Below are 25450 nucleotides of genomic sequence, written 5' to 3' on the forward strand. Positions count from 1 at the left end.
CCATCTCCGATGGATGGCGCTGTATCCGCCTCATACAGGCGGTGGCGGCGGCTAGAAGGGATTGTGGGTGGTTAGGGCAACCACTTCCTGTCCCGTATATGCGGCGTAGGAGGGGGCTCTTGGTCGGGCTTTGGGCCTAAAGGGCGAACAGGTCGAAGCCCAGGTTTCCCTGGCCCGTGCCTCTCCGCGCCCGGCCGTATACCCACAGGCCAGTAAGGCTATTTTGCAAAAAAAACCCTTGGGTTTCTGTTAAATTGCAAAATGGTCCAACAAACAGTACTATGTATTAAGTACTTATCATATTTAGGCCCCTGTGGTTTACTGTAATTACATTCAGTATTGTTTACTGTTGTAATTTAACATTTCAGACCCTATTTTCTGGAATGTTGTGCAATGTTCAATGTGTTTGCCTCATTGAATCCCTATAACATGCAATTATGTTTACGACCATATTAATTTTGCAATTAAGATTCACTTTTTGCAAGATTATACATTAATTCACCTTAATAAGCCTAAAGTGCTTTTTATGCCAAATAGTGCTTAATTCAAGCAGAATTATTATGAAAATTTTGAGTGATTACCTCAACTAATATCGGTATAACACAGGGTCATGGATGTTATGAAGTCTACTGCAATATTTGTATATTATGCTCATAATAGCGAATTACTCGCGTCACTAGTGTACGGTCTACACCATTTTTTTTGTTGACTACCGTCTAAGTATTAAACCATTGCTATATGGTCTACACAATTTTCGGTGACTACCGTCAAAGGGTTAAATCACTATATTTGAGGTCTACACCATTTTGGTGATTACCTTCTATGTGATTACCTCCATTTAATATTTGCGAAACATAAGGTAATGGAACAATAATATCTACTGCATTTTTGCAGATGACTCACCATTACTGTGAGGTCTACATTTTGTCATCTTGACTTAATGATTACCTTCAACGTGTTCTTTCAAATATTATACTTAGCTTAACACAAAGTAATAGGATCATAGACATCTATTGACAAATATTAGATTATGCCTCCTACTACTGCGAGATCTACATCACATTTTGTTGATTATCTTTAACGTGTTAGCTACATAATTTGAGGTCTACAGTATATAATTCAAGTCTCAATTTGACTTTACAAATTTTGCATTATTATTACAACATTACTATGATGATTTTTAATTTATCTACTGTAAATTAATCAAATCTATGGTTCAAAATCCACGTATGATATAATGACTGGCAAATAGTTCGATAAACTCGCGTTTGACGGTCACAATTATCTAACATGGGTAATGGACGTCAAGGTTAGTTTTGTGTCCCGCGGAAAAATAGCAGTACTATCACCTCCCCAAGAGGGAGAATCACCGCTACCAAATTAAGTTAAATATGAAGTTTTATACATAATAAAACACCATATACATCTAGATCTCAAATCTGAGTATCTGATGGAAGAGAATCCGAGCACTCTATGGCTAGATCTTAAAACAAGATATGAACAGCAGAAGGTAGTTATTCTGCCCAATGCAAATCATAAATAGACATATCTCCAAACTTCAAGACTTTATGTCCGTTAGAGATTACGATTATGTTGTTCATAAAATCTGCTCAAAATTACGTTTCTGCGAACAAGAACCTACATATGCGGAAAAGATAAAGCTGCTATGCTTCCCGCTGATAGAATCTTACAGCAACAATCTTGTGCAAGAGAATATCATATTTATTCTAACTTAATACATGTATTACTTCAGATCGAATAGCATGATGAACTCCTTATAAGGAATCATCATCAGCGTCCTATCGGCGCTGCTCATTTACATGAAGTACATACTAAAGCCCAGAATAACAACAAGTTCGATGACACTTTTAGACGCCATCCAAAGAACTTCAGTGGTAAACGCAAATGCAACAAGAAGCAGAAGCCATGTGCATCGGATCAGGGTCAAGGCATTTTCAAACTTGACAAATCTAAAATTTGTCGCAGGTATGGATGCTACAAGCACTCCATTGAGAAATGCCATACCCCAAGACATTTAGTTGATCTGTATTTATAATCTGTGGGACATAACTGACCTGCTCAAGGGAAAAGATTTGAAGCACACTTTAATCTTCAAACTGACTCCACCAGGGAGGTTAGTTGTTCACAACAAGTTCTTCAAAAATCAAGTAACAAACAGATTCTTCTGCAGTTAGAAGATCCTATGAGCAAGGAAAACATATTTGTTGAATTTGCTTCGCACGACATGTTTAGAGACCTTATCTAGTCTCCCACTTCTTTAGGTACCATGTTATCTACGTTCCATTAAATATTGTAATACAATATTGTACTAGCACTATGATACTACAATAAAATATATATATATTCTGTATATCTAAAAAGAATTTCATATCAAATTCTTCAATTCTATATATAGAATTCTACGGGAGTCAATCTGATGGAGGAAATGTGTCTTGTGGATAGTTACACCACAAATTCTATACTTAGGAAAACCAAAATATTTCCAAACTCTTACTTAGAGACAATGAAATATTTTGACAATCGTTGGACGCGATGTAGTGATTATTAGCTCTGATCGTGCTATAATTACTCTCCTTATGGGTACACAAGTCATAATCGTTGATGCTCTATAGTATCTCGATTCAACCTATACCTTATAAGTTATAGAGATATCCGTCAGAATGGTTTCCATATCGAGACCCATGAGAAATTCTCCTCTTAATCAACGGATATGGCAAGCTTCCTTATATACCATCTGAATTGTACTATACATATATCGAATCTCGTACCACATATTGCCAACAAAATAGTTTTTCTATCTTGATTACATCAAGACTTCGCATGATTGCCTTGTTCACTCTACTTTAGAGATGATGAGAAAAATTATTAACAATTCTATTGATCACAATATTCCCAAAATCTTCAGATTAGTGTACACGCATTTGTGACAGAGAATATTAATTTTAAGGTCCTCTTACCTTAAAATTCAAAATGTACCACCCAATTTCTTGAACACCTTCAAGAATATACATGTGGTTCTATTCAGCAATATTATGGACCATCTAGGTACTCTACAATGCTGATTAATTCATCTACAAAATAGTCTCATATGTGTCCCTTATACATAAGACACCACATTTATGCCAAACTCGTTGTTTAGATATTCAAAATTAAAGTAAATTATCCTGGACGCAGGATCAAATTCATTCACATGGATAATGCCGTTTTTTAACGTGCATTCAATTATTGTTTGGTTTTGAGCATTACTGCATAAAGTATCATATGTGCACATCCACAATGGTCTAGCTGAATTTCTCATCAAGAGAATCAATTCATTTGTATGACCAACCATAAAATTGCAATTTACCAACGTTTTGTTGGTAACATGCGGCTTTACACACCGCATCATTAAATCAAATTCATTCAACTACAATCATACGGCTTCCTCTATTGCAGTTAGTATGTGGAAATTTAGTCTCAGCCAAGTACTTTCCATCTGCGAATCAGTTATGTTTTGCATGTACCGATATCACCACCATACAACATACATCAAAGGGTATTGGGGATCTTTATTAGGTATAATTATCCGTCAATCATATAATACCTCGAGTCCCTCACAGTGCCAGTATGCTCATAACTTTTTGAGGACAATTCTAGGCATTAGGGGGAGATTAATACTACAGTGCTGCGTACTGCTACAGTACCCCCCCCAGCAAAAGCACAGCTCCATACTCTCTCCAAAACACTGTAGTAGTACTGTGCGGCACTGTACCACCGGATGTGGGTATCGGCTGGAGACTGATTTTCAGTGTTACAGTAGCTTTTGAGGTACTGTAGCACTGGATAACTCCTCTGCTGGAGTTGGTCTAAACTCACCAAAATGAGTTTTTCCTATTTAGGTTTCTCATATGAGCTTATAATGAGACAATAAACAATATATGTTATATCATTTTCTCCTTATATTTTCCTATTAGATTTTAAAAGAGTTTTAATAACATAACAACATACTATTTTCTCCTTATATTTTATCATAGGGTTTTAGAAGAGTTTTCAGCAAGAAATTTACAACTAGAATAATTGATCAAGAAGGAGTGTTGAGAATAAACACCATATGATCAATTATCAATAGTCATATCTATTATCTTCCCAATAGATATAACCTTTCATTATATTTATTCAACTTATATAAATATATAAACACTCTATGAATCAATATAAGAATTCATTCTCTATTTTCTATCTCCCTGTCTACTGTTCATTATAATCACGCGATAATATACTCCGGAGTACAATCACATGTTTGGAGAGGAGCGCTAGGAAGCACACTGTTAGACAATAAAACGTGGCGATATGGTTTTATCCTAAGATTGGAGAAATATTAGCAAGCAGAACTTCATTAATCCGGCGAGAGCCATTGTGAATGAAACCTTGTTCTTTTAAAATGATAAGGATTTCGCCATCAGAACCACAAGGTCGGAAGGGAGATGCAAGATCTTTCAACATCAAATACATTTCCTGAAAATCATCTTGTTTTTAAGGGGGGAGAGACAGAGATCTGAACTAGTCTTATATCATATTCAATCACTGAGAAGGAACAAAATCTCGAATGAAGGCAATCTACAAGTATGTAACACCTCTTTTACTCACAACTGCTCCGTTTTTATCAACCCCAAGCAAGGATTCTCGCTGGAGGAACATTGGCCCAGTCAAATTGAGCAGTCTGATTAAGTGGCGAAACTTCTGTCGCCAGCGTCCCCCAACCCTGGAACTATGAAACTGTGGACACAAGTGAATAATGGAAGTCATTAATCAACAGAAGCAATCATGCAAGGGCCAGATGCGGTATTTGCGCAACAATAACAAGCACCAATGTGTGCTGCATGCATTTTGCAATTAGCGGATAGCTGTTAGAAGTTAAGAAAAATACCCTTTCTCATTTACTTCAGGATCAATTATTCCCGTGTACACATGGAGCCTGGAATGGGAAGAAAATTGTAAATACTACATGCAGGATGAACTTGTTATATACGCATATAGCTCATCTATTCTTACCCAGGAAACTTGTTGCTGAGCTTTTGCAGTGCAGGTGGTGCTGCAACAGCAGATACCTGCATTGGGGGAATAGTGTTAAAGGTTGATAAAGTGGGTAAGTAACTGCTAAACACATGGAAGTTTTCACCAACTTACAACTTTAATATTCTTGCTGGTAACTCCACGTTCGATTAACAAGTCAATAGCAGCAACAATCGTCCCACCTAAATGAACAAGTCAACTTTATATCATACATATGAGAGTTACATATCCCATGCCATTGATTGCATCGACCCATAACCTAAAATTTTATTTCTACTTTTCATCTGAAAAGAAAAAAACATGTTCGAATTCTCAGATATCAGAACTTCTTTAGTGCCATATGCTCAACTGTTAACAACAGGCTTTTCTTGCATAACACTGCTTAGGTATAGAAACTTACTTTCTTCCTTTCCGGAGACAAACATTTACTGTTTTTAAGGCAACATTTAGTTACTTGAGATGATACTACACAACATGCATATGAAGAAGAATAAGGAGTACATCTATCACTTGGTTTTGAAATTACGTGGTACATTCAAATCAAGAACGCCAGGCAGAACACAAGTTGTTTACATAGAGCAAAGGTTTACCAGTGGCCAGCATTGGATCAACAACTAGCACACGAGTCCCCTCTGGAATCTTGTCTGGCAGGCTGGATTGAAACAAGAAAAATAAAGAATGATTGTAGAATAGCTCTAATTAGCGTAGGTACTTAAGTTCTTTCCCAGTGCTGGTAGAAAGGACAGAACAGTTGAATACGAAAGTAAGATGGCATTACTTAACACAAACCATGAAACTTGCCACTACAAATAACTAGTAGGTATTATACTTCTATCAAGATAGCAATGGAACCTTTGTTTTGTAATATTTGCATATCCTAATATGTAGCAAAATGAGGAACTTACTTGCATAGTAAAAATATATATAATGCATTTGCAATTGCAGGATATAATGCTCGTTAAAGTAGTCTAATAGGGTCGTAAACTAAAACATGAGACAACCTTACAAAACAGTTTGTGAAAAGTGAAAAGATAAAATAGAATTTGCAAGGAAGAAGGAAATTAGCACATACTTGTTCAGATATACGGAAGGTTGAAGTGTTTCTTCATCCCTACGAAGGCCTTCATGTTTCAACGAAACGGAACAGATAAGAATAATTGTTCATAGCTTTCAAGAATCAAGATACATACTAATTTGTGTAAAAGTACTTGACAAAGTCACAAAAGCAACAAAAATATTGTCTTTACAGGGTATGTAAATAATTTGATTAGCTTCTTTGTTCTGGCTGCAGCACGCACAAATTTTTATTTCATATTTTCACAAATACATAATTGGCAAGCAGAATAATAGTGTGACTTGGTGGTGAAGAAAAGAATATATAGATATTAGTCTCCGTATTTTAAACTTTATGCTTCTGACCCGCAAACATGCATGCGTCAAATCCAGAATATTAAGTGATCGTGTTGGTACTTAGGGAAACAAAATAAATCAGTTTGGATTGCTTGTATGTGTGTCGTGAAGCTCACATTAGCAATATGTGAGCATAGAAAGCTGATTGAAAATTCAAAAAAGAAATAATAGAATTTGACTCTATTTACTAAAGCATTAGATTGTCTAATCAACTTACCAAGGTGATAAGTCTTGGTGGCTGGCAGAACTGATGAAGCATTTTCAGCTAGTGCAAGACCAGCTCTCAGTATTGGAATAACCTGTTAGACATGCTAATGGAAAGACTAAATATAATCATAGACACACTACAAATGTCACGTGCAATAACTAGTGTTAAAACATACTTACCATAACAGGCTCTCTTGGATCAATGAATTCAACACTGGCTACAGCTACAGGTGTTTCGATCTCTCCGGTGATTGTAGGCTGAAAGGGTTCAGAACAATTTATCATGGCATCTTATGCACTATCTACAGTGAAGTGCTTCATTGATGTGTGTGAGAATGACTGAATTTGCCAAAAGAAATGATGGAGCAATGGATTCTTTGTAATAGAAAGATATGGGAATAGGTGGTGGTGGGAGGTTGTATTAACCTCCCTGCCAACCGTAGTTTGAGTCCTAGGATCAGTTTGAGTGCCAACCTCCTTCTTTAATAGGTGCTAAAGCTCCTGACGGGTTCTAAAAAATGATAGAAAGCTATGTATTTGAAAAGGTACATGCAAAAAAGGTGGCAAAAAAGTGGCAATAAAGAAGTTGTTGCAATTTCTGACTGAGAATTTTCAGATATTACTGGCATGTAAAGATTTTAACAGACAAATATCAATTTCCATACCATGTTAAAACTTTTACAGAGGATAATTTCACTACCACAGGACAATTTCAAGTTACAAGCATTACAAATGTAAGAAAAAGTAACGGATAGCACTCATCCATGCAAGATTTGAACTCACCAACCAGTCTCTGGAGGCTTCGTATATGAGCAGCCGACCAAGCTCTGCCATGGCACTCTCTATGACAACAATGAATAATTGCTCAGTCAAATCCTATCACATTGCTTTGTTACAGCAACTAGCTTAATATATAGGTGGGTAAATTCGTTCATTAAGCTATCACTTCACCAACAGTAACACTCCCACCCATGGCCAAACAAATTTGCTTCAGCAACTAAATTTCACCCACTGGTCAGGTTCATTTACTACTCTTATCCAACTCCCAAGTTGTTCAGAAGCACACTCACTGAAGATGGCACAGGGCGTCTGCTCGTTGCGCAGCACGGAAACCCAGTGCTTTATCAGCGGATGCGGCGGGACGAACACCTGCGGAAACAGACACGCCACATCACACGAGAACCCACCTAAGCGCGCACGTGAAAATGGATAAACAAAGACAATAAGCAGAGGGAGGCAGAACCAGATCCGCACCAGCATCTGGCCGCCGGATGCGGGCGACCTCGCTCCAGTGGCGGCGTCGGGGCCCGCCGCCCTCGCCGCAGTCGGGGACAGCCTCAGCGCGTGGACGGGCAGCGTCGCCGGAACTGGGGCGGTTAGGCGCGCGGAATTGAGGAGCGCGCGGGTGGGGAGGAAGCAGGAGGACGGAGAGAGGCGGCGCCGCTCGCACGCGCGGAGGTGGAGAGGCGCCGACGCGGCCGCGGCCCCGGCCGTGGCGGGCGACGGCATCGTGAGGGCGGGGCGAGGTGCGGATGCGAGCGAAAGCGAGAGCAGTGAGGAGGGGGGTGAGGTGGGATACGGTGGGTCCGCGCGGTTGTTATGTACACTTGGTGCGTCACCAGGTGCCGTGGCGTGGTTATAGTGTTTCACTGACAACTTGTTACTTGTTAGTGTATCCAGCAATTTCACTCCAAATTTTGCAAACAGGACTAAGTTTAAAATTAGGTACACTAATTTTCAGGCCACTGAGAATAACAGTTCACTTACCGTCAAATGAGATATAACGTCCGCACATTGGTCTTCTAAAGCTCATGCTTCCTTACCTCCCGCGTATGGTGACACCCTCATCCCTAGTTTTAGCCTATCCGATGGCCCTTTGTTGCCTATGATCGTTAACATACTTATCCTTATACTGATCACTGTAGGCACTTTGTTGCCTATGGTCGTTGACATACTTATCCTTATACTGATCACTATCGCTAGATCGGTCTGCCTCCTATGACCTTTTTTCTAAGTATGAGAAAAACATCGAAACTTTGACAACCTTTAAAGCTAAAATCCCAAAATCTTAACCATCGATGATATGAATACAAGTGGGTAGCAAACAGCTGGTTCTTGGCACACAATATCTTTAGATGGATGCTTGATGTCGTGGCACATTGTTTTTTTCGAACTGCCATTGCTTCTTTGGATGTTGTAGTTTCTAAATACTAGAGTATTGAAAAACTACAGTTTAAGCAACTAGAATCATGTAATACTACAATACTTTGAAACTAGAGTTTTTTCCTCATATTTTAGAAAATCATAATGTGTTTGGCTAGTTGTAGTATTGAGTACAATATTTTGTTTTTAAAAATGGTTCGTAGAATATTCTTCATGCAAATAAAGCCACGCCTGGACGCGTATACAGATGACATGCATTAATCTGGACGTTTATATAGCCTATTAGGAGCTGTGACCTTGGATTGTTCGGGAATCACGCACTCCTATATAAACCTCCTTCATCGTCGGTTTAAAACCCTTTTTACTACCGGTTTTAAAGTTAGTAGTGGTTAACGGACAGTGATAATTATCGACTATCACTGTCACCCTGGATAACCGACAGTGGAGAGGGTTATCACTGCCGATCCAAGGCTTGAGCCGGTAGTGATGTCCTAGTATCACTGCTGGCTAGTGGTTTCAACCGATAATGATAACTGTAGAATCACTACCGGTTGAATCCTTGAGCCAGTAGTGTTTTTCTCCTCCTCTATATCCTATTTCTCTCTTTCCTCTTTATCCTCTCCTCTCTCCGTCTCTTTCCCTCTCAATATATGTACACAATGAGACATATTTAATATAAATTAATAATAAAGATATATTCATAAATATATAGTAATTCATATTCTTCATTAATACATAGTAATTAATATTCTTTATTAATATACAAATAAATCTACTTAATTTAGCTTAACGATATGTACGCTATCAAACCCTTTGGTAGATTTACTCCTTATCGCATACTCTGCACTATAAGGTATGATGTTATCTGAAGGTATCTTATGCGTCGATGGCACAATCAGTTCATGAAACTCGTCGTTTCGGTTAATAAAATATTAGATAAATAATCCGATGATCTTTTCTTGAATGACATGTATTTCCACAGGGAGTATCACACTTGTGCGTTGTTTGAAGCGCTGCGTTTGAAGAATCGAAAGAATTAGTCCATGAACACGTATAGAAATTGAAAAGAAGGCATCCATATGTAATTTCATACCTCAATATCATTAAACAGGACAATGTCTCTGTCTTCGCTGAATACGTGCATGAAAGTAAGAACATAGAACCCGTAGAGATTGTTGTTGGGTGGCTGCTTCATATACTTCAAGAGGAAATAATTCATTTGTGGAATGAATTGAAACTTTTTATTTAGTAGGAAATGCAAGACATGAATATTCCCTGTGTACCGAAAAATCGGTTTTTATCTTGTGTACGCCTTTTATGTGAATATGAATACCAATTAAACATAGATGAAATCGGTTAGAAGATTAAATGATCGAGTTTATATGTTTAGCATGTTGATGAGGTCTTAGTAAGTCTTCTTATATCTCTTTTGTGAGTCTAAAACACTGATCTTGCTCAACTCTGGATGGATGATAAAGAATACCCAATAAAAATTGCAGGAATATGTCACCATAGAAAATTAGTACTAGAATCGAGTTGCCCATAAAAGAAGAATGCTCTGGCATGCAAATGCGTACTCAAAGTTGTAGGGTAAGAGTACGAATTTCTTGTGTTGGTGGTGAAGTAGACACTTCAATAAGTAGTTTTCGGTGAAATCTGGACTCTCCATTACAAGTTCCTCATTGATAAACCCAGGATTGATGAATCTTACTTTATTGTATAATTCTTGTCTACATGCGTGGATCTCTATTCTACTAAAGAGAGAAGTTGGTTAGCTGATTTGAAGGTATAAGATCATATAACGTGGATTATATACATAAGTCACTGACAGAGTTCATGCTCTGACTATGGTCATGTCGAGGGCATCTTCCTTGTACATTTCATACAAGCACTCGAATTTCACCCAGAAGTAGTAGTCCTCGTTGAGAAAATATTCATTTCTGTATCTCACAAGTAATGCATCAAAACCCTGCCTGAACTACTCCAAGTACTATATATGTAATCAGCGCATTTGAGTTGTAAGGTTTCTTTCTATATCTGGTTTGAGCAAAGGTTTGCCCAACTCAAACGATCATGTAACATATAACTTTGGGATTTTCGCTCCCATAACAAGCTGTGCTAGTTCCTCTGTTGTTAATCTAGAAGTAGCCAGGAAGTCCTTAATGCTTGGAGCATTCTTAATGACCTGATTTGCTCTTGGTCTGGTTCTTACTGATGCATTCATAGTCAGTTGGTGCTAGGGCTGGCAATGGGTCGGGTCGGGTCTGGGTGGAGCAAAACTATGCCCGACCCGAAACCCGACAACCCCAACCTGACCCGTACCTGATTTACTAATCGGGCGGAAACTCCAACTCGAACCTGAGCCCGTTGGGCACCTGTCGGGTTTTGGGCGCCCGTCGGGTTGTTTTGGACGTCTTCCTGTGCCAGACCTGCGACGGATTGCCTCTCAAAGGGGTTCGACGCTTTCAAGTCTGAGGGAAGTTGGTGCCTCGTTATGTAGGGTCTTTCCAAATCATTACTCGGTGTGGAGAGATGGTTTATCAATTGGACCTACCTTTGTCCCTCTCCACTATTCACAATGTGTTCCACGTCTCGCAACTAAAGAAATGCCTTCGAGTCCCAACCGAAGCGATCGAAGTTGCAAACCAAAAGTTGCAGCGAGATCTTTTATATTGTGAGTGGCCAATCCGAATCTTGGATAAAGCGGTACGCAAGACTCGATGACACTCTATTAAGTTCATCAAAGTCCAAAAGAGCAACCAAATCGAGAATGAAGCAACTTGGGAGTGTGAGGACAAAATCCGCTTCGAATATCCCAAACCTTTTGAGAACATGTAAATATCATTGTAATTTTACATAATTGGAGCATCTCACATGTCTATAAACATCATCATGTTGAATAGAAAGTTTGTTTCCAAAGGATTGCACTTTGAAACCTTTTGAACCGGGAGAACGTACTCCCGGCGGTCTGATCGCTGTTGGTCTACCGATCTAATTGCCAGAGGCATTTAGAACCCAAAGCTCTCTATTCCCGACCGGTCTGACCACCCTAGGCTCGCGGTCTGACCGTTGGTCAGTGGTCTGTCTACCGGCATAACATCAATCCGACCACCAGAGCCCAAACCATCTGTATAGATTTTGATCTAACTGTCGACCCACGATTCAACCGAGCCGCGGTCTAATCGAGCTTAGCTCCAGTCTGACCGCCAGCTTATGTGAAGGCACAATGACTATCATTTTGTTCCATCAATGAAATTAGACAAAAATTCTTTTCTATTTTCGAGAGATTCCTTTCCACTTCATCACCATCACCTTCTCCCTTAGTTTGCCGAATCTCGGGTCGAGATTCTTTTTAAGAGGGAAGGTTTGTCACGTCCCAAATTATTAATTACGTATTTAGGCATGCCTAGTCGTGATTGCATTATATTTTGTACGATTGATTATCGATTTGAGTTTAAACACGTTCCTAAAGTTATGTGTTTTAAATCTTCACGTATTTCCCCCACATGCACATGAGTATTTGAGAGTGAAAATGGCTTAGAAGCTAATTGGCAGAAACCCCATATATATTAGAAAAGAAAAAGAATAAGATAAAAAGGAAAAAGAATGAGACTTTCAGCACCAACTGCTCTCGCGGTCTGACCGCCAGTACACAGAGCACCAATTAAGAGTGTCGATCACACACTCTCTCACACTCTTTCTCTCACTCTCCCTCACTCAAGCCCTAGAGAGAGAAGAAGAGATCACGTCGATGGCTTTGACGACAAGAGATCGATGGAGGGGACTCCCTTAAGCTTCCTGGAGGTTTCCTCGAGCTCATCCCCTTCATTCTCTTCGTCGGGGAGTTCCTATACGAATTCATCCAACCGCAAGCTCATACGCTACCCCAGAGCCTGATCTCCAAATCGGAGCTTCTCTGGAGATATATGTGGTAATATTATCAGCAACATTAAGGTGGTACATATGACTAGAAAGTTTGAACCTGCTGCAAAACTTTCCTTCGCCCTAATGTCTAATGTATCGTTTGTTGCCACAATCATGTGTATAAAATGCCCTTTCCTTGTATATCAGGTTTATCCTGCATTGAAAACTTAGACGGAAGGAATATGCAATTCCCAAATTACTTCACTCCTGCTATATATCTTCTTCCCCCTTAATTTCTGAATTTTCAATTGTCCATAGAAGTTTGATGTAGATTCTTGATGGTGCAGGAGCGGTGCCAAAAAGGTTGTATATCAGATAGAAGTGGTGTTTCACACTTATGCTATGACCAATGCACTCATGCACTTATTTTCTGGATAATGTCCCTTTTCTCGGTATGCTTTTTGTGTCTCTTTGTAGGTTATTTTGCTAATTTAAACACCATACAGTAATTTGAACACAAGACTGATCAGGGTATGTGCCATTTGATTTTTCAGGTTTTACTTACTCCTGCAACCATTATGTTTTTTTTCTCTTGACATGGGTACTCGAGACAAAGTAAAAAAAGCTACCATATTGTGTTACATTATTCTTATTTTTTTCCCAGATGTTACGGGTTACACAATAACAGTTCCATATGGGTTTGTAAAAAATGAACGAGTCTCACCAAGATATAGTACATGGTAGCTTTGTTTACAGTGTCTCACTGTTTTTTTTCATTTTTATAGGTACCAATAACACCCAAGGAGCCCCAATCACCCTATGCCAGCACTTGATTAGTGGACTGATCGATTGAAAATTTCATCCTTATGTCTGTGTTCACGTGCACTGGATTTCTGATTTCTATGGACTTCGGCCCATGTTTCAGAAACAAATGTTCCTGGTTTGTAAGACTCCCAAGGAATTATATGGTTCATGTGACTCCTCAACATCACATATCAAGGATTAGATGTGATTATTTCGCTGGTTTGGATTATACATCCAGCCAGCCGACAATGACAGATTTATGATCTCAGACCAAAGTTTCTATCTTGGCTTTGTATACAGGAATACAAAGATCTTTGCTTCCTAGCTCAATGATAAACAGCAAAGTTTGTGGGCTTTGAGATCTGTTAAGGTTATATAAACTGTAGAAACTGGGCTGTTAACTGCTTCAATTTATATTTCAGTTAACACATGTAAATATGAAGCAATTTTAAATGTGATGTGTAATAAGCTAGGTGAAGCTAGCTAGGCTGATTATTTTCATACGGACCAGCTTTGGTGTTATAACATTAGGCTATTTCTGGCCCTGTGTGTGCTGAACTGTTGATGTTATTTTTCTTTTTCGGTGATTTCGGCCCCAGCTACCTCTGTTCTTTGTTTCTCCTTCTCTATTAATACATAGCTAGGAAATCTCATGCTGGTTTCCGGTTAAAAAAACTATTAACATGTGACAAACTTGTTAAGTATGATGAGTATGCTGAAAATTTTCAACTCCTACCGTAACTTATCTCATAAAAATTTTAGCTCTTATTGCAACATATAAACATTCAGCTAGTATACTTATAATCAGTGGCAGATCCAGGCATGAGCCCCCCTACCGGCTCCTACACCATTGTAGCCCCCCTCCAGTCCCTCCTACAAAATTTCCATAGAAGAAGAGGTGGAGGAGGAAAATTGTACGTACGAGCATGGAAACCTATGATTATAAAGATTCATAATCATCATAGGTGTTTTGATTAATCGGCATAAATTCTTTTCGAAGAAAATAATCGGCACAAATGGTTTGGCAGATAGTTGTGCTTTGTAACGCGTCATTGTCATATGTGGTTGTTCATCCAATACCACTTTGAAGAACGTGCAACATAGGATTCAATACTTATAAATAGATAATCTAAATAATAAATCAACTATTAAATGCGAGAAGTAAATAATGTTAAAATTAATAAGGATATCAACAATGATTAAAAATAAAGTAGAGGGCACATCAGAACTGTGTAGCTAATTGGTCATATAGACCCATATATGATCTATATGTTAGTGAATAAATAGGATAAAAATTAATTATATAAATTAAATATGCTTATCATATGGGTGTCACACCCTAATCTTTTCATATCTACCTTTCTCTTATGTGGGCTATTGAACAAGAACAATCATCCTTCAGTACACATGACATCATTATCATGCACATCTATTAAGAGATGGATCCTATAATAATATCATATGTGTCGTGGTTGTACTATTGATCTCTTGTGGAACTTTTTTGTTGCAGTTAGGTATAGTCCATGTTAATAAGTCACATCTACAACTTGGTCTGATCCCTGTATCTGCGGCAAAACAAATCTGGTAAATACGAGAGACAAATAAAAGGATTTGTATAAGGAAAGACTACGTTAATATTACTTCCGATCTACACTAATAGTGCACTATATGAAGCCTAAGCGCCCTTTTTCCATGGGGGACTACTCGCTTATAGAAATGAAACACATAATTATAGCAAGAAAGATCATTATAAAATAAATAAAGAACACAATTAAAAGCAAATATTAACAATTTTCTTGATATGATTAATGTTTACACCGAGAAATAATGGATGAAACCTATTATAATAGTTCTAATGGAGAGGAAACTGATGAACTATGGGGGAAATGGGGGTGACTAGGTCACTCTCTATCTTGACAGCCTTTCAATATCTCGTGGTGGTTATGTGATCACCCCTTTTATATGGATCAATGTCGTCTTTCAATAACCATTGGAATAGGATTTGCGTCACCTTTGAAAGTCATTCGATACCGCCACTTTCATGAAAGTTATTTGGTTTGACGAATTGGACCTGTAGGGGGTGGTTCGATCAGTCGATATGATCACCAGCAGCTGTATCGCACCCATACAAACCTTCTGGAAACTCCAATCGAGACGCAACTAGTATGGTTGGCTTCGTTTTTGTGAGATCTTCACATCTATCTGTATGGATTGCGCAAAATCTTCTATTTTTTCTGCCGGTTTAAAAAAAGAATGTATCTCGTGTAAATCATAGTTAACCAATGATTGTTGGGCAATAATTATAAAAATATTCATAAAATTACTAGAAAATATGATACGTATTTTAGATGCATCAATAGTTCACATTTAGTGCACGGTACTCATCCTCAATAGATGTAGTAGCCGCCTAGCCGGTAACTAATAATGGTACGTGAATCGATGGAGCTGAAGCATTTGCTAATAGCAATAGAAAAAAAAAAGGAGTGACTTGTTCTTAAAGTCAAATTAATCTCAGTCATTCCCTCTCGCCCACTGGATCAAAATCCTACCGATGAATGAAATGCACCCAAACACCCTCGTAGTATTTGATACTATAGTATTTTTAGAAACCAGGATTTCTCTCAAAACTTCAAAAATATTTTGCATCCAAACAGGGCTACTTTTTTTAAGGAGCATTACACATCTTTTAAACCATTTGTTCCGGTACATGCAAGAAGGGAAAAAAAAAACACCTATAAACGCTTGGTGGGCCGCTCGCTAGTTGGGCCGATGTCGCTGCTGCACCAGCCTCGTGACCTCCTTCCTTCCGAAGCAAACACGAGGGCGTACGACGACGACGACGACTTCCCCTCCCCCGCGGCAGAGCTTTCTCCCCTTTCCCCTCTCCCCGTTCCCCAACTCAAATCCCAGACCATCACCCGATCCCATCCCGTCTCCGGCGACCCCGAGCTGCGCTGCCACGCGCAGCTGCTGAGAGAGGCGACGCAGCCACCACGCCACGACCACGGCCATGGACGAGGGCTACGCCAACCTCCCCACCAGCCACCTGCTCGGCTCGGTCCCCGTACCCACGCAATCCCTGCCCCGTTTCGTTTCTCTCTGTTTCTTTAGGGCTGCTGTTGATCTGGGGTGGTTGGTTTCTGTAGGCCGTGACTCCCGAGGACAGGAAGCCCGGTGTCGGTGGCCCCGCCGCCCAAGGTAGTGGTGCGCTTGCTTGCGGGTGTGTGTGTTGCGGTTGTTAGTAATTTGTTTTCGGTTGCAGATGCTGCTTCCACCTCGCGGTTGCAGGAGTTCCCGCCTGCTCTTGGTGGTAATGGAGGGGGGTATCGGCCTCCAGGCGTCCCTGCAGGTAACACATGTTCCTGTGACCATGTTCTGTAGTAGTTTGTTTGAATTCAAATTGGTCTAGCTATGGATGCACAATTGCACAACGTACCCGATTTGTGGGTATGGAACTGTGGATAGCTGGATACATTATGGTGCTAGTGGGTTGTGATGTATGGTTATATTTGAATGCCAACTCTTCCAAAATGTGAACATTGGATTCAGGAGAATTTAAGAAGAATATTTTGACGTGCCTAGCATTATCTCTATGTCAGAAATTTTGAACGAAGCACATTGTTTCCCCGTGAGCCCCCTCCCTCCCCCCTCAAATATGACAAATTGTCCTGCACTTCTTTGTTTACAATATTGTAGAACGGGTGACTGGGATAACTAGATCTCCCCGCCTTGCAGGTTCTGATCTTTACTTTGTTTATTTCTTGTTTGATCTTACTATACATCTATTGTCAACTATATATAGCCGGCCAACTAAACCCTAATCCAACTAACTATTAAATCGAATCCAACTCTATGTCATAGCTGATCCTATCTTAAATTATCAAACTTATCAATCCTGAAATCTAACTATTCCAAAACCTAAAAGGAAACTAATTATTCCAAAACCTAAAAGGAAACTAATTATTCTAAAACCTAAAAGGAAACTAATTATTCTAAAACCTAAAAGGAAACTAATTATTTTCCTTCCCTAATTACTTCTCTGCACCCATATCATTTCCCGCCTTGCCATGAAACATGATGAGTTGTGGTGGTGGTCATGCTTGCAACCCATGGAAGCCCCATGCTGATAAAAGTCTGATGTTCTTGGAAGGTTCTTTGTAGTTCTTAAACACACCCACATTGTGAAGGATGGAGGCGATATCATCCTTGTTTCTCAGCATAGGCACTGTTGTAGCAACTGAGGACAATTGGATTGAGAGTGAGACATTTGCCACCGGCAATGCAATTGACATTGGAGCAGAAGTAGCAGGTGGTTGTTTGATGATCAATGACGCCACATATGGGAGCAATGTTGCCTCTTGCTTTGCCTCTATCTCTATGCATGTGATGGCAGGAATTGGTAGCACTATGGTAGGTTCTGGATGTGTGGTCATGAGAGCAGATGGTAGCCCTTCAGCTAACACTGGTGGAGGTGAAACGACTTGTGCTAATCTGATCATTGGGGCAGGTGGCAGCAGCATGTCCACTGCAATGGTGCTACAATTTTTTGCCCATCTAAATTGACGAGCCTCAATTGCTTCAACCTTCACCAAAACTTTCTCCATTATCTTGCTGAGAAGCTCTATGGTGTAGGCGTTATCATCCATGATGAGAGGTGCAGCCGGCTGTTGATGATACAGCAGCGGCTGGCGAGTAGGCGGCATCGACGGCTGTGGCAGCGACTACGGCTTGGCAGGGCAGCAGGGATGTGCGGCGCTGGACAATGGTGGCGGTGGCTAGTGTGGTAGGACAACAGTGGTGGGTGTGCAGGATCGGTGGCGACGTGGAACAAGGAAGCAGCGACAATGACGAGGTGTTGATGCACGAGGTGTTGGCGCAGGAACCTGGCTGGTGGAGCAGCTGAAAACAGAGCGACGGCAGCGGTGGCGAGCGCAGGAACAGGGCGGCATGGAGGTGCAGGATCGATGTCTGTGGATATCAAATATTGTAGAATGGATAACTGAGATAACTAGATCGCCCCACATTACGGGCTTTGATCTTTACTTTGTTTATTTCTTGCTTGATCTTAATACACAGCTATTGCCAACTATATATAGCCAGCCAACTGAAGAGTCCCAATCCTAATCCAACTAACTATTACACCGAATCCAACTCTATCTCCTAGCTGATTCTATCCTAAATTACCAAACTTATCAATCATGAAATCTAACTATTCCAAAACCTAAAAGGAAACTAATTATTCTGAATCCTAAAAGGAAACTAATTCTTTCCTTCCCAAAATACTTCTTTGCGCCCATATCAGTTTACAGGGCAATTTTGAAGGCTACTGTAGCTAGTATTCATAGATAAATTCTGTTGTGTACGTGTAAATCTTGTAGATGGAGGCTGATAGTTGAGAATAACTTTTGCTTGAATGAGTCATTGAGTATCATGACTGCTACATGAAGCACAATGACAGTAAGCTTGCACATTTGATGAACAGTACTGCCATAGCTCATGCCTACTACATGGCAGAACATTTTTTTGTTTTTGTTTTCAGAAGATAATACCATGCAACCATGATCTTCGAACCATCTCAACTCAGAAGCGAGGCACCAGTGTGCTGTTTATTGTTTCTTTTCTTACTTTGAGTTTTGATCGCTGAAACTGTTTTGTTTTTATGAGTTAAAATGAATGAATTTTGCTTAATATTGGATCTTGAAGGGAATGGTAGTGGTTTTCTTTTCGTACATGTGTTGCTCTACGTTGAAGTCCTTATTTGCTTTTGCAGATGGAGATGTAGAAAACCAAGCAAATTGGAAAGGATACTTCAATGTTGCATCTTACGCTCCATACTTCAATGTTGATACTGATGTAGTAGTTGACAGGCTTGTCAGTTCTGTTTATCCAATGGATGGTTTTTTCAGGAAGATTGATGCTAATCCTGACATGTAAGTTTCTCCTATCTCCGATGGACCTGGTTTGCCATCTGCCTCCATTTATCAAATAAGCTGGCTCTTAATTGCCTTTGTGTTGTTTTGTGTTTACCCGCAAAAGATAGTTACCTTTGTGTTGGTTTGATGTCATAGTTTCTAGTGATTAATTCCATGCTACAGTTTAATATGCAATTACGTGATAAAAGAATGGGTACATATGGTAGTTTTGCTACATTATTCTAAATATTGTTAACATGGAAACTGATGTTGTAAGTTCTATAAGATGCATATGCTGCTGTAGTACTAAGAACTCTGTTTTAACATGCCATTGTTGTGGGGTGAAGTATTAATAGCATGAGATGGGGATTTGAGTAGGGGAAATGTGAAACTTTACATGAGGACACAACAATATAGTAGAACAGCACTAATGTACAGATCATAGCAGATGACTAGATGAGGTTTATTTTGCTAGAAGCATAAGTTCTAGGGGAACTGGACAAATCATTGTTTTTCAGGGGGTTCTGACCCAAAAGTTTGCGTCTGTGAGCTACTTGCTGGGTTATTATCTAACTGGATTTTTCTGCAAATCTTTTACATTCTTGTACTTTAACAATTTTTTATCTCTATAATTTACATTCTGCTGTATTATGAATTGTTCTGATTTCTGCAGGTATGGGCCCTTATGGATCACCACTACTCTGATATTCATGCTAGCTGCGTTCGGTAACTTTGCCACTTATCTTATGCAAACGAAAAAGGATCTGGACATATGGAACTTTGATGTTGGTTATTTCAATTGGGCGGCATCAGTCATGTATGGTTATGCTATCATTGTGCCCGCTGTATTCTTTTTCCTGTTTCAGTATTTTGGATCACGCCCAAGTCTTGTTCGATTTTGGTGTATGTGGGGCTATTCTCTGTTTGTCTTCATACCGGCATCTGTAAGTATTCTTGTTCCATCCATTTATTTCCTTATCTATATCACTGACAAGAACATGCAGTCATTGCATTTGTACTATCTTTGTGTACATGTATAGGAATTTCCACGACCTCTTTATTGCAATTATATATAATGGTTCTTAGAACGATTTTCTTAGTGTAAAGAATCCATGATACTATCATGGTTGTGAGCATTTTGAATTCACACTTTTATTCTCCTCAATGAAGGGTGCTGTTATGTTTAATATAAATTGCCCTCGTATTTTGTTTATTTCAGGTACTTTTGCTCATTCCTGTGGAATTTCTTCGGTGGGTCATCATAGCTCTTGCTGGTGGTGCATCATCTTGGTTCATCGCTTTAAACTTGAAGGAATGCACGGGAAGTGCTGATATGATGGTTTTGATAGCCAGTGCAGCAGTGCTGCAGTTTGTTCTGGCACTGTTCATCAAGGTTTTCTTTTTTGCCTGAGATTTTCTTGTTGATTTTGCTAAGGTTCGCCTCTCTTTTATATACATCCCCGTATTCTCTTTCCATGATATTCTACGCTTAATTGATGTCACGATTCTGATAATTTTAACTTTTTTTTTTGGCAGGCGAGCTGATGTGCTCTTTGTCGACATCATGTTTTGGCAAACATCTTTTAAAGGACAAGGCGGACTAGTTTTACCCGACAATTTGACTTACATATTGACGCTGGATTGCTAAGCCTCAGGCATTGTGCAATTTAAAATGTCTAATTTGCAAGTTCTTTTCTTTTCAACTCTTGCTCGTGTAGTCACAGAATTTTACTGCTTGCCCCGGTACAAAGTTACTGCGTTTGTCACTTAAAGATGTACTTTATGAACTTTGTACAACTTGTACGCACAATAACATTCTCTGTCTTCTCACGTTGGTAAGTAAGAATACGCACAGTTTGTACTTTTGCTTTGTATAATCCATTGTTGGGTACCAGGACATCCTCCTATGTATAATATTCCACATCCAACTGCCAAGTTGATTTCATATGAAATAGTTAGTAGTTACGTTTGATGTTTCCTGCGCGCCAGCTCAAAAAGCAGGAGTTACTTTTTATTTTGCTAGCTTGACGAAAATCAATAGCTGAAGCAACAATCACCCAAAAAATGTACTAATGTGCGCAATCGGGATAGACAGCAATGAAACTCGTTGAAACTGCAAACATCTTCAGATACCACTGACCAGCTTCTACAATCAACGGTGATCCCAAACGCCAGATAGCAGCTGGAGGCTTAAGGGCAATAGCAGCTTGCTGTTCCAGACAGTGACAATGGCAGTCGCTTCTGCAGTCGTACTTTACCGTCCCGGCGTTTATCTGATCTTCATTTCATGGTTTTTACCACTGAGATATTTAATATTCAGATCACGATGGTCAAATGCTGAACAGAAAAATCGGCGCATGCCCATTCTCTGCAAGGCCACAGTGTACCTGACAACGAACACGGCAGAATTGTGCACCAAATATCAAGGCATTGATCTATAGAATGGTCGATCCCTCCATTGGTTCTTCATCAAACGTGAAGGTGGCATACCACTTCAATTTGATGGTTTGCATTTCTGTGTCGCCAGGGGAATACTGTCTGCCATTGATACAGGCACCAAAGAATGTGCCCACAGGAGTTCGATTTTCAGGTATACCATACTCTCATCGGCTTGGTGTTATGATTTTCTAGTAAGTTGAATGGGCCGTCCTGCCCACAAAGACTCTTAACTAGATTTTGGACACACAATCACTAGTTACAAACTTTCCGGTACCCCTATACAATCCTACGGACGTGCGAATGAAAAATTTCACCAGGATTGTACCACAACAAACATGGCATCGATGAAAGCTTTGACATTCAAGGAAGAAATCTTGTAAGATTCCAAGGACATAGTCTTGTTAACCAAATAAACCCATAAAGGATGCAGCAAGGTACATCAACATTCACATACATTAATCTTGATTACAAACAGCACATTTTAAAGCAGCGTCACCTCCTAATTGTTATCTCAGACGACACAATTCTACTGGAAAAGGTCCTCAAGAACTGAGCAAAGGAAACTTGTCCAAAACCATGTAAAAATAAGGAACTTCTGTGGCACTTCATTTAACTTTTAATCAAACCCTTGAGTTTTCTCAGCCAAGACAAGTACTCATGGCACTCTTTATTTATCATGTATGCATGCAAGAAGTTGGCAACATCAGTCGAAATTCCCCTACTTTTCAAGTAAGAATAGAACGCCCTCTGAAGTTTCTCAGGAAGATTCCTGCAAAAGAATGTAGATCCCTGGTAAGTAAAATTGCTGCATACATGACAAAAAAACGTCATAGTGCAACGAAACAAGGTTTAACGCTCACCTTATCTTAGCTTCAACATTTAACGAATCAACAGATGCGCTGTTCGGTCCAAATGCCAAACTCTCGATGACGAGTTTGTTAGGGTAAGAACTACAACTGATCTCCAGCCACGAAGCCACCCCTTTGTGGATTTTCACCATCAGCGGGATGCAGTACTGATTTGAGACACCACTGTTAGCGCGACTCGGGCGGTTGTCATCTTCCGCCTGGTACTCTTCATTTTGCTCCTCTGGATCAACAGGACTCGGCAAAAACACTTCCACTTCAATGCGCTCCTTCTGATCTCTCCTTGTGAGAATTATCCTGCTGGCACCCTCCTTATCTTGGATCTCAAAAGGGAACCCTTCTCCTAATTCCTTGGCCTGGCATAACATAATGAAATATCACATCTCTAGATAAAAAGATGGTATCTTCCACTGCCCCCAGTGTATCTACATTAACAGGGAGGAAAATCACAATTACTAATCCTATCTGACGTAACTTGTCATGTGCAACCTACATATGGCCATCAATTGCAAAAAATATCGGTGCTTGAAATACAATTTTCTAGCAACACCTAGTCCCTGCATCGTCAGAAGACGGCGAATTTGCTGCTGGAGCTTTTCTTGGTTGTCATTTGTGTGTTTGCTCACTAAATGTGAGGAACGAAGATGCGAAGAGAATGGGAAATAAAAAGCGAGCCGGCAGGGGCCGCATACCCAGTCGCTCTTCTTGCAGTCTTGCTGGGCGCAGGAGATCTCGAAGTTTATGACCCGGAAGAGGTGGGCGTCGGCGGCGGCGCCCGGCTGCGGGGAGGAGAAAGAAGAGAAAAGAGCGGAGCGCTCGGCGCGGTGAAGATGGGTCTGCGAAGGACGGGGTCCATGGACGCGCCCGGACCCCAGGAGGCCCCGCGCGGCCGCCGCCGCCCAGGGAGCGCGGCGGAGGGCGGAGATGGCCATCGCCGGAGGTTTTGCGAGGGTTTCCTTTTCCCAAGCTGAACCACTGCGGTACTGCACGTTGGGATACTAGCATTTGTCGGGTGGTTTGGGCCGTCCGATTGTATTTCAGCGCCTCTGATTGAACGGTTAGGGCGTGTTTGGATGGTACAAACATATGCGCACCTAGTAATAGTGATACAGATCGAACCAGAAGGGGGTTATTTTTAGGCTAATTTGCTCTTTAGCTCAAGTTACTGGTATTAGAAGAAAATTCACATGAGCAATCCATTTCTTTCGATAGATGAAAGATATTACAGCTTTAAGTTAGTTTCATGAGAGCAGATGATCCATTTTTTAATAACTAGGTTCAAATGACTATCAGAAATAGCGTATTGTGGTGATCGAAATCACCCTCTAGGTTTCTAGATTACCACATTTGTGGAAACCAAGACTTAAATTTCTTAAAATAAGAATTCAAGGGATGTTTCAGGATTCTCTCCTCGTGCTTGCATCCGCGCGCGTGCAAACACATCTGTTCAGCGCGTGTTTGGTTGCTCTCTCGCCTGCACCTGCCCGTGCAAACGCATCGAGCGAGCCTGGCTCCGCGCGTACGCCGAAATTGGGCGTACGCGCCGGGGCTGGCTCGCTCGGTGAAAAAAACTGTATGATAATTTTTTATTTAACTTTTGATTTTATTTAGTAGTACAAAAGTGATCCAAAAATTCTAAACGTTTTCGTGAGCAAACTAGAGCTCACTAGCAAACTATTTTAATTAATTTAATCTAAAAAATCTAAGTCAATATTTAATTAAAATTATTTAAAAATCATAAAAAAATCACTAATATTTTTATCCTGTTATGTACTAATTTATAAAAATATTTTCAACCTAGGTTATTCGGTAAAAAAGTGAGTTTCTTCGTAATGCAACGTATACTCATGCGAGCAACCAAACACAATCTTTTCTCAGCCAGACTCAGCACATGCAGCCAACCAAACAGACCCTCGTGCTTCAACTCAGTCTGCATGACTCGTACGAAACAGACTGAGGATATTCGGGTAAACAAACACACCCTTAATGTTTCCTTGGCGTGTAGGTTTAGCCAGGTCGCAATGTTCGGCACGACCGTGTTCATCGTACGCTGTCAGCGCCGAATCGCACCCCGACTCCCCGAGCGCCTCCGGTGAATGCGTCAATCGTCATTCGCCAGCGCTCCGGTGGCGCACAATGCCCCGAGACCACGCCGGCAGCCGGCTGCAGCCGAGGAGCACCCGAGCATACGCGTGCACAGGGAAGAGGCAAGGGACATTTCCAGTTTATTTAGCACGATTATTTATTTATATTAAAATTTATATTAAAATAGTAGGTGAAAAATTATAAATAGATAAGAGAAGATATAAGTGTTAGGTATAAAAGATATACGATCAAAATAAGTCGTGAGTACGTAAAAATATATGGAGTTACATTTTCCACGTTCCAAGTCGTGCCGCCCATCAACTGCCTGGCTACGGCGCGCGTTGAGTGCATTGCGGAATGGGATCCCCTGACGTTACGTCAGAGAGCAGTCCAATCAATTTTGGACGTCCGATCTGGAACCGACGGATCAGATGATCTGCTACAGTACCACGATAAACAGTAAAAGGTATACAGTACTCATGTGAACAGTACTAAAAATACTGTTTGACACTGTAGCTACGTCAGAGAACTGTAGCAACAGACACAAATTACTGTGCTCCTCTGACGTAAAACGAGCTACGTCAGAGGAACCTTTTCCGTGCATTGCTCCCTCCATCACAGACACGA

General features: G+C 40.2%; 3 protein-coding genes across 4 annotated transcripts; 1 reads left to right on the forward strand and 2 right to left on the reverse strand.

Annotated features, from left to right (window-relative positions):
* Positions 1 to 4492: 4492 nt before the first annotated feature.
* On the reverse strand, positions 4493 to 8286 carry LOC133885522 (uracil phosphoribosyltransferase). The gene is made up of 11 exons (XM_062325248.1): positions 7945 to 8286; positions 7761 to 7839; positions 7474 to 7532; positions 6871 to 6948; positions 6701 to 6782; positions 6146 to 6194; positions 5664 to 5725; positions 5188 to 5255; positions 5053 to 5108; positions 4928 to 4975; positions 4493 to 4776 (listed from the first exon to the last, which is right to left on the reverse strand). The coding sequence occupies exons 1-11, from the start codon at positions 8197 to 8199 to the stop codon at positions 4725 to 4727; spliced, it is 888 nt and encodes a 295-aa protein (XP_062181232.1). The 5' UTR covers positions 8200 to 8286; the 3' UTR covers positions 4493 to 4724.
* Positions 8287 to 16295: 8009 nt separating this feature from the next.
* LOC133885302 (uncharacterized) lies at positions 16296 to 21296 on the forward strand. 2 transcript variants are annotated; one of them, XM_062324993.1, is made up of 7 exons: positions 16296 to 16585; positions 16668 to 16719; positions 16784 to 16870; positions 19292 to 19451; positions 20107 to 20377; positions 20653 to 20868; positions 20970 to 21296. In XM_062324993.1, the coding sequence occupies exons 1-6, from the start codon at positions 16532 to 16534 to the stop codon at positions 20842 to 20844; spliced, it is 816 nt and encodes a 271-aa protein (XP_062180977.1). In that variant the 5' UTR covers positions 16296 to 16531; the 3' UTR covers positions 20845 to 20868; positions 20970 to 21296. The 2 variants fall into 2 exon arrangements, with proteins under 2 accessions (XP_062180977.1, XP_062180978.1); XM_062324994.1 differs by having other exon boundaries at positions 20653 to 20826.
* A 912-nt stretch (positions 21297 to 22208) lies between these two features.
* On the reverse strand, positions 22209 to 23746 carry LOC133885071 (uncharacterized protein At2g39795, mitochondrial-like). The gene is made up of 3 exons (XM_062324704.1): positions 23431 to 23746; positions 22733 to 23094; positions 22209 to 22641 (listed from the first exon to the last, which is right to left on the reverse strand). The coding sequence occupies exons 1-3, from the start codon at positions 23668 to 23670 to the stop codon at positions 22482 to 22484; spliced, it is 762 nt and encodes a 253-aa protein (XP_062180688.1). The 5' UTR covers positions 23671 to 23746; the 3' UTR covers positions 22209 to 22481.
* Between the last annotated feature and the right edge of the window lie 1704 nt (positions 23747 to 25450).

The sequence above is a fragment of the Phragmites australis genome, chromosome 11, assembly GCF_958298935.1.
Source record: "Phragmites australis chromosome 11, lpPhrAust1.1, whole genome shotgun sequence".
NCBI lineage: Eukaryota > Viridiplantae > Streptophyta > Magnoliopsida > Poales > Poaceae > Phragmites > Phragmites australis.